General features: G+C 40.3%; 2 protein-coding genes across 2 annotated transcripts in view; one reads left to right on the top strand and one right to left on the bottom strand.

The window, feature by feature from the left end:
• The first annotated feature begins 306 nt into the window (after window positions 1–306).
• LOC139478758 (uncharacterized) lies at window positions 307–3,036 on the top strand. Its single transcript, XM_071261374.1, has 2 exons — window positions 307–392; window positions 2,036–3,036. Exons 1-2 carry the CDS (start codon window positions 382–384, stop codon window positions 2,664–2,666), a joined length of 642 nt encoding a protein of 213 aa, XP_071117475.1. The 5' UTR covers window positions 307–381; the 3' UTR covers window positions 2,667–3,036.
• Window positions 3,037–3,811: 775 nt separating this feature from the next.
• The window catches only part of LOC139478687 (uncharacterized), an 11,422-nt gene continuing 5,390 nt past the window's right edge, over window positions 3,812–9,843 (bottom strand). The window contains exons 14-23 of the mRNA XM_071261270.1: window positions 9,729–9,803; window positions 9,375–9,464; window positions 8,932–9,121; window positions 8,439–8,585; window positions 8,145–8,233; window positions 7,528–7,598; window positions 7,353–7,435; window positions 6,533–6,707; window positions 5,679–5,758; window positions 3,812–5,183 (exon numbers count right to left, since the gene is read on the bottom strand). Of these exons, the coding sequence (XP_071117371.1) occupies window positions 5,179–5,183; window positions 5,679–5,758; window positions 6,533–6,707; window positions 7,353–7,435; window positions 7,528–7,598; window positions 8,145–8,233; window positions 8,439–8,585; window positions 8,932–9,121; window positions 9,375–9,464; window positions 9,729–9,803 (1,005 nt within the window). The 3' untranslated portion in view covers window positions 3,812–5,178. The remainder of the gene's footprint in view (window positions 5,184–5,678; window positions 5,759–6,532; window positions 6,708–7,352; window positions 7,436–7,527; window positions 7,599–8,144; window positions 8,234–8,438; window positions 8,586–8,931; window positions 9,122–9,374; window positions 9,465–9,728; window positions 9,804–9,843) is intronic.

Genomic DNA, 9,843 nt, shown 5'->3' with positions numbered 1-9,843 from the left:
AAATCATAAGCACTTGCTCATGATATTGGTCGGAATCGTACAAACAAGTATGCATTTAGGGTATGCCGAATTACGTCCTGCGAGGAATATATGAAAACATTTCAGCCTTGGCATCCTGGTGCATACTAGGTTTCCAGTGGCCCACGCTTATTAGAGCAGACTTAACTTGTAATTGGGTTGTCATAATATAAATGTGTAATATGTGACGACAGTAAAGAGAAAGTAACCGAGCAATCGAGTAGCGTTGAGAGAAGATGAAACATGCCCGAACACGAGTGTGCGGATGCATTGACAAAGCGTCAAAATCAAGTTCACACCTGTCCTATAAAACATCGACGTCGGATACGAGCCATACTAAAATCAAGCTAAAAGTCCCCAAACATGGGATCAAGGTGAGTATCAACATTGTGTTTCATACATTCAGAACACTGGTAAGGGAATGAGAAGATGAAAAATGTATGTACAATGATTTACAGATGTAAAACTGTGTGACGTGTTTGTCGTGTACGTTGTGTAACATGTCGATGGAGGATGTGAGCTATGTTTGCGATGTTACTCCAGTATATCAGTATAGCAGTACTTTAGGATGTCGTTAGTCCAGCCTTCCTCACAATGGTCCCACCTCTTCTTAACGACACAGAAGAGTCAGGTCGACACGTACCAGTGAGCTGACAGTGTTGTTAGGCATGTGCAATCGATCTGAGTTTGGTTACTTCTAAATGACATTAATTGTTTTATGAGATCTTTTCGCCACATGCTCAACGCCCACAGCCTACAACACATTTGCACAAATAATGAACGTCATGTGTGGCCTGAGCGGGTGTTTTTATACAGATAAGTTAAGACATTGCTGTCTAATTTCCAGGTCAGTTGTGTTAATGTAAAGAAACCAAGATACTCCTCAATCTATTATATAACGTGGTTGATATAGGAACCAGTCCATCTTTGCCTTAATGAATAATCATTACTCTGATAAGAAATGCCAATGCAAGAGATTAACCAGTCTTGATTATCCGCCGAAATAGATTCCATTTGGCGTAAAAGGAAAAATTATTAGCTGTGAAAATTATATGTTTGGGCAAAAGATAATCATTGATGATATCAGGTGTTCGCGAAAAGGGTAAGCATGTCCTGTTCTACTGGTCGAACCTGTCATAGACACAATTTGCATATAAACGTAAATATTTATTGCCTGACGCGCCGGCTGTCTGTAAAATAAAAAAAACAATCAAGTGATCGATAAACCAGAAACTCTATTTACTGACTTTTGTTGAAACTAATAAAAACGATATGTTAAATTTGAATCTGCTGTATACAGTTGCAGAGTTTCTGTTTCTGACACGTAAAGTTAACCGTTTAAGAAATATATTCGTTTTGCATCACAATAGGGTCAGTTTTTGTTGTCTCTGCCAAAACATTTCTTTTGCAGTTGACTTAGCATAGATAAATGCTACTGAGGTAATGGTGAAACTCGGGGACTTCAGTCAACGAGCAGAAACATTGACCCAGTTCAGTAAATATAAAACGTCAATGCACGAGATTAACCAGTCTTGATTATCTGACGAAACAGATTCCATTTGGCGTAAAGGGCATATTAGATGTGAGGGTTATATGAATGGACCAATGAGAACCAGTGATGGCACCAGGTGTTCGCGAAATAATAACACATTCGTTACTTAGAGTTCCACAGACGTGAAAAGGTACAAATGTCTAATAGCATTTATGATATAATGGGAGAGCAATGTGGTTGATTGATATCTCCCTACTCATAAAATACACTTGTAGAAAAACTAGGTAAAGTCAGTTTCGTAAAGACTAGTGCGAGGATAAATATGGCACAATATTAGATAATTTAGATAGCAAAAGTTTAAACATCACACAGTTATTATGCATGGATATCCATACCCAAACATAAATACCACAGTTTTCTGCTAAACGATGTCCTCAACTAACAACAATAAGACGTAATTGTTATTGAAGAAAAAGAAGCTGAACAAGGTGCTTGTTATGTTTTGCTAATTTTGTTTTCCAACAGGTTGAGTTCACGCTGTTCACCACAAGAGAAAGGCTATGAGGCTCATCAAACGGAGAAGCAGTGCTGCATCAGGATCTTAGAAGACCTGCAGATTCGTAGCATGATTTCAGCGGGCATGTTCTACGAACAATCGAGGAAATATGATAAGTATTACAACTATGGGATGATACTAGCCAGTATTGCTGCAGGACTGGCTGCAGCTCAGTTATCTCAGTCCATTCCCCTGGGGACTGATAACTATGCAGCTTTAGCCAAGGGAATCCTTGCTTCTGTTACGACAGCATCGACCGCCTACAAACTAGGAAGCACGTACATTCTTGACGAATGGAATCAGAAACAGAAGCAGTACAACGAAGCAGGCGCTGCGTGGCAGAGTCTGGAGTTGCAGATCCGCCTCTTCCTCTGCTCTCCCAACAAGGAAACAACTGTTAAAGCATACACAGTCTTCACAGATGCATGCATTGAAAAACGACGAGTAATATGTTTGATTGCGAGACCCGAATCTTCTATTTACGAGAAATTTCACGAAAAAGCAAACCCAACGTTGAAGTGGTATAAAAAGAAAAATGCCACTATTACAGAAATCAGATCACAAATGTTTGAAGACGCAGAGAAGCCAAAGAAACAATAGGAAGACAACGACTAAATAAGATCGAAAAAGTGTTTTCTGGTACTCTCTATACATGCACTATCAACTCTTCGCTCTCATTCTAAAAGTTGAATTCTGGAAGTGGAGTTTATACAAGCAAGCTTGAGTATTGAGTGGCTTGGACTTGGAAACTTTCACATTGGGTGTTTTTGACTGTCTGCAAATAGAAAATATAATAATGTTCGGATTTGTACCTGCTGTCACCGGGTTATTAAACTACCCTTGTCACGTCGTTCTACTGTTGCTTTCTGTGTTAGAGAATTAGTGACCCGACTATTTCATTCTCTTGTGGTTGAATGACAGTCTTAGCATGTATTGACTTGATGTTTGGTATCTCCTGTAGGTTAGCCACCTTATTCATGTGTTCATAATGTTTTTTGTAACTATAAATGATATTTATGGTCATTTTTGCTTCCTCAATAATTTAATCCTTAATGATACCGACAATGATCGTGTCTTTACCCCCCCCCCCCCCCCAGTGTAAAAGTGTTGTTTTAGCTTCTGTCATTTTATTACTGTAATACTGTTGCTTAGCTAAGCCGCTTGTGTATTTGCTCTGATTTAATTAATCAGTGATCTTTGTCAGTGCAGATTGAGCTTATGTGATCTTTTATTGTCATCTATTGGTACAATTAGTTATTAACAATAAACCCGTGAACAGCTTTCCACGTTTTCATTATTACTTTTTTTCTACATGCAAGTGTGAAATATGACTACAATATGTTCATTAAGCTAATTTCTTATGTACTACCAATACTGCGGAGACTTACATGGCCGTCCCACCAGAAGGGCTTCAGGGGTCAAGTGAATTATCGTGATGTATATTTATTTAAAACAAAACAGGATTCACAGATGTCATTTCTGGGCTACTTTAGATCGGCATGATTAACAAACAAACTACCATGTTATCGAACCATCTCGCAACCCGCCGTGTAATCATAGAAGGTAATTTGATTCCTTGTCTGGCCTAGAGAAACGTAGCTGAATGAGCTTTATGAATCAGCTATGGTACGCTCTGATTATCGCATGTGTATGTACCGTGTAGAAAGTCTTTACATGTGCACATGTCTAAAACAATGAATCTGATACATAGGATATTATTTTAATGTATTTATTCAAATGAATTTTCATCGTATCAAGCATGCATAATCAAACAGCAGATTCCGGTTTTGAAATTATAAAAATGAAGCATATACATCACGACTTAACGATTACTGGCAGAGAGTGTTATATTTACAAACACAAAAGTTGCCGTGGATAGGGTGAGTAGTCAAATTTGAAAACACATACATCTTATATCGAGCTTCATACGACTAATAGGTGCTACACTATTCAGAAATACATAGAAACGTAATAGTACACACACAATTTTACTTATATAAAGGAGCGATGGAATCCTTCGAAACACACATGTTGTAGTATAATGTACACCAGGGGAGGTAACACATGTAACACACCTGTCAGTGGTATTTGAAACACAACACGGTATGTTACATCCTCCTCGTGTCGGTGTAAGGAGCACAGACAAGCCAGCGTATAGGGTAAACAACACGGACTGTCACTCCGATCGGGGATCAATACCTCTGTCATCTTGCTTAGGCCATCCAGACTTTTTTATGTGTTTCTCATCTACAACCTAAACCAGCAAGAGAGTGGGCGGACGAAAAAATAATAATATAAAAATGAAAACTTATTTTTCACTGATTGATTAACGTATGTAATAAACTTTTGAAGTTTTGAACATTATGAGGGTAACGCTATTTTTCAGGGCATTATCATTTGCAGAAGCCCGAGGTCTTCCATTAACTCCCCGACTAAGGAGGGCAGTTGAAAAGACCGAGGGCTTCTGTAAATGATAATGCCCTGAAAAAGAGCGTTACCGTTTTTATAGCTAATATGGATGATAAGATAAATGGACGATGGATTGTTATAATATGATATAAAGAAACAACAATATCGGTTTAGAAACATTTACTGCAATGAACACGAATGTCACTGACCGACTTTTATAAAAATGGAAACGTCATAGAACAAACCAGAAGACGTCACTATTGAACGTGACGTCACCTATCCCTACCCTCTGAGGTCACCTAACAACGGGCGTGATAATGGCCCATCGTCAAGCAATATGAGGGCATGATCAAGTTACTGTGCCCCGCTGATTTCTGATAACATGCGGGCGGTTTAATGATAATTCTATCCATTTCAGCTATAACTGGTAATAGTCTTTAAATTAATTCATTATGAAGATCAAATCGCTTTGCTTCGAAATTTTTAATGAATATAGCCGAAGAAAGATACATATGAACATTGTTTTAATGATTGTGCAATGGTAGGAGTATCTTTTTTTTATCTCCTCTGGGCATAAATTTCCACATAGTCGGGGAAAACCGAGATAAGAATTTTTTTTATTGTTTCAAGTCGGATGACAATTCAGGGCGGGTGAGAGATGGGAAACACAGAAAAAATACGGACAAGTGTGTAGCTTCTTTCTTTAATCTGCAATGTAAGACAACATTTTGAGGTGGTGAAAGGTGAAATGGGGTTTAACGTCGCGGTCATGATTATTGCACTTATATAGCGACGTGCAACGCGTGTTGGTGTGTGCGAGTGTGCGTGCGTGAGTCTGGTTGTACTAATCCTGACTGATGCCAATTTTATACTGCTAGCCCACTGAGATACCATGCGGCAGTTGAATACCCCAATCTGACACAGTAGCCTGATTCCGAGCCTACCTGTCCTTGTATAGCCCCTTCATGCCGCGCGCCAGGCAGGGTAAAAACAAGTATCATCATTTAACGTCTTTTAGTATGAGGCGCCCTGGGATCGAACCCACGGTCTTTCGCTCTCCCGGCAGACACTCTATCCACTAGATGGTCATTTAACATTTTGATTGAAGACATTAATGAATATTTGTTTCAGTCTTTTAAACCACTTCCATAAAATCAGTAAATCACTTCCATTATTTGCAATTGGGTTACTGTTATCACTTACCAATCGGATATTTTCGCACCTTCCTCGTGAATCTGTCTGTCAGTGATTTTTCTACAGAATGCTCGAATAATACGAGGAATCTGAAACAGACGGACGCAGACTGACCACACTACAAATCAAAATATTTGTCTGGTCCAGATTGAATGTTTTAGAGTGTTTCGTGATACAAATGAAATATTGGTGAGTGAGTTGGGTTTAACGCCGCTTTTAACAGTATTCCAGTTATATCGCGGCGTGTCAGCTTAATGTGGGAGGAAAGCCCGAAGTGATGCAGGTCTCGGAAGTTTACCACTTCGGTGAAACCCACGAGCACGGGTATGGTGCTGACAAACCTAGAAATATTTTCGGGGCGAACCGGGATTAGAACCCACAACCATAGGGTTCCTGGCGTGTCCAAGGGACGCAACTCTGAACAACGAATCGCGGTGCCTTAGACGACTAGGCCACCCCTGCCCCTGGAATATTGATGAGGGCGATGTACAACAATTAATATCAAACAAAATTATGCCCAAATTGCCCATAACAGTGGTGAAGATGCAAGATTATCTATGAGAGTTCATCAGCAAAGCACTGGACCCCCCCCCCAAAAAAAAAAAAAAATAAATGAATTATTTGAAAACAATTGAACAGTGTCGTATTTTCAAGTTCCCCAAACCCGAATCTCGCCGCCCCCACCTCCCCTATGATAAATGACCAGTCCCTTAGAAACGAATAGAAGAGAATTGAAACAAGTAAACTTCATGACTTTTATCTTCCCTTGAATGTTTGATATTTTATGCGTGTTCTTTGAATTTTTGTTGTGAGGGTGAATACATCGGATAAACAATACATACAAAGGTACAAACACTACCTACCTTTTACCATCCTTTTCGATCATGCAATGTCCATCCTTTTTATTTTCATATGACCTACTGAGTTGGATATTGTGTTCATCAGAATACGTTATCCATACACCATCACCATTCAGCCACTGCCACACATGCCTTTCCCTGTTTCTATCACTTGCCCCTTTTTTCTTCGGCACTCCGTCTGCAATGAATATTAAAGCCGCCATGCGACTCGGAAACATATACACGTATGAGTATAATTCGCATCATGCAATGAAATCCCGTTAGTTATGAAACACAGATCTGTTTGACAACGTCCATATGACCCTGGCCTCCATAGCTGTCTCCCCTACGTTGACCAAAGAATGACCCGGACGGAAAATAGGAGAATGTAGTTTCCTGTTTTAATGGGCTGTTTTGTTACTTTTGACAGTTTAAATGAAAGATGACATATTATATTGCTTTTTTTATCCACAATCTTTACATGGAATTGACTCCAGCTTCCCATGATTTGTCCCCGAAACTTCCGGTGACCATTGTTGACAGTGGTTATTGCGAAATCTGGATGGTGGATCCAGGCTGATATTTTGCTGTTTTAGTGACAAGAAACAGGTTGGTCAACGTGCAACAGGAGAACAGCCTACGGCCGATATTAATTCTTGTGTGCTGTTATGTTACTGTAGACAGCAAAGAAGGAAACTTGTTTTAAGCCATATACGTATGTACCAAGGGACATTACTCCATGTCTGTCACGATTTCACGTAAAACGGTATCGACACGATTAGCGGGATTTCAATCTATAAAAAGCTAATTCTTTGAAGAGTTATGTAAATGTCCTTTTACAAACCTGTTGGTGCAGTGCGTGGCTGGTCACTTTGAGCGAGGGTCTGTTGTTTTGTTGTTTGTTCCATCAAACAAGCAACTGGATCTCTGCCAAATTGAATGACAAGAGTAGGAATGTAGTTTTGGCATGTTATGAAGTAGTACAATCCTGAGGATGTGGAACCGGAAATACTACTCACCGAACACATAAATCAAACTTGCCACCGAGTCCATATCTGTATTCACGCGTCTTTCCCGTTCTCCATTTCACCTGAGTACGGAGAGACACAACGATTTACAATAAAACAATGACAGTAGGTACTTGGTGTAAAAGAGTGAGTGAGTGAGTATGGTTTTACGCCGCTTTTAGCAATATTCCCAATGTACCCATGTCGGGAATGGAACCCGGGTCTTCGGTGTGACGAGCGAACGCTTTAACCACTTGGCTACCCGACCGCCCCTGGTGTAAAAGAAAAGCCAAGTGGGGACTCAGGGGTATATTTGGTTTCAAGTAACCTTTGCTTGTGATAAGAGGTGACTAATGGATCGACTGATTAGGATCGTTGACGTGGTTTACTGCGTGCCACAATACCCCGAGTGTTATGGTCATTCCCCATAATGTGAGCCACTGGCTTGTCAGGTCGAGACTCGATTATTTACAGGCCACCGTCAAATAACTAGAATATTGCAGCTTTTAGTTTTAAACAAAAGAAAAGGACGAAAAGGTCTTCAAAGTTGTCTTCACATCAGCAGAAGTATATAATTTGCCTGAAGAGACAATAGAATGTATATTGATGATGCCTAGATGACATCTCACCATCACTCTGTCAGTCTGTCGTCTAATCACAGTCCCGTAGCATCCAGATCCGCCATCGTCATCATTATACTTCTGTTGCCAGTCTGCGCCTGGTTGGATGACAGACATGTAGAAGTCATTACATGACATGTCAGTGTTATATATCTTTACCCAAGCAGTGTTTATCATACCTGTAACTGCCCACTTAATTAAAATTCTCCGTGAAGAACCCGCTGAAAAGGAATGAACTTAAACAATACTTGCAGCTGAAATCCGGTTGTGTTTAATACGGATAGCCACTCTGTAACAACCTACCTCTTTCAACCTGCATTCCGATCTGAATTCGGCCGTCTCTTCTTGGGGACCTTGGTTGGTCGTCCACAACCTTCACGTCGAAATGTCCGCCCAGCCCATACCTGTACCTGTTGCACTCGCCATGGTCCCACGCAACCCAGACAGACTCTAGAAAAGATGCACTGAGTAAGTTAACTCTCCATCCGCTTGTTGCTACAAGAAGACACACTACACTTATCTCCCTTGACAAACAGGAAATCATAAATACTGTTGTTAGTAATTTCAGCTTAAAGGTGCCTAATATGAAAGCATAAAGTACGATAACGATATATTAGGAGTAGGAATGTACGGGGGTCATTAATGTGTTATTGATTCCGTCTTTCATGGGTCCATGAGCTCATATTCAACAGAAGATGTAGAGTAAACTGTTTTTCTCATTTCTCAGGGCAAGATATGTTCTCGGGAACATTTAAACCTTCTTTGTAACATGAGTGTTGGTTGCTACATTTCTCACTTCCTTCTCCATGGTTGGTAATAGTGCCAGGCACCCCCATGTCCTGGTCCTCCCACTTCCAGTCCGCGCCCCTCACTACTCGTGATCCAAGGCTGGGTAGACCTTCTGACTCGCAGATGTTGTCAAACACATCAGTTGCTCTGCGGTCACTCCTCCGTGCCCCGACATCCACCCTACTGGCCGGCCCATACTAAACAAACACTTCAATACTGTATCTAAAACCAATCCAGAATGGGAATATACTATAGACTGTATTTCAAATAAATATCTTAAACAACTCTGACATGGGTGTAAAGAAAAAAAGTATACATAGAATGTCGTCCGTATGGTTTAAATAATTTTGACTGCATATTTCATAATAAAAGCGACTTATTCTTGTACAGCAAATGGATGATAAACAATGCTGCACGTATTCACCATGCAGCACTTAGCAGAGCTCATACCTTATCCGCCTCTTTGGTATCTGACATTGTTTCGGCATTTCGGGCTACTCCAAATGAAGACAGTGGTGGCACACTGTTCCCTGGATCTATCTGTCATGGGCATGTAATTACAAAAACAATCTAACACACAAGATATCGATGGTTGTGTCATACAGAATACGCAGACGCGCTGACATTATTCCATATTTAATACTTATGCAAATGTATATGGTTTGTAACGTACATTTAAAGAGCACGAGAAGATAAGGTATTCCAGTGGGAATTAACTTTATCTTATGCAGCAATTGCACAAACAATAATCCTGCGGCAACACTTAGTCTGATTGGACGATGTAGCACTGCTGGGAAGACATACCTTCTCAGCTGCTAAGGTGGGCGATGTTTTCCCAGCCTCGGATGACAAGGATGGCGCGCTGTTCCCCGAATCGCTCTGCAATGGAGATGATACTTTTTAATACAATAATAAAAAA

This window comes from Haliotis cracherodii, unplaced genomic scaffold (assembly GCF_022045235.1).
Source record: "Haliotis cracherodii isolate W230 unplaced genomic scaffold, xgHalCrac1.p SCAF_1, whole genome shotgun sequence".
Lineage (NCBI taxonomy): Eukaryota > Metazoa > Mollusca > Gastropoda > Lepetellida > Haliotidae > Haliotis > Haliotis cracherodii.
Note: the sequence above shows the minus strand (reverse complement) of the source record. Positions and strands in the feature narration are given on the sequence as shown.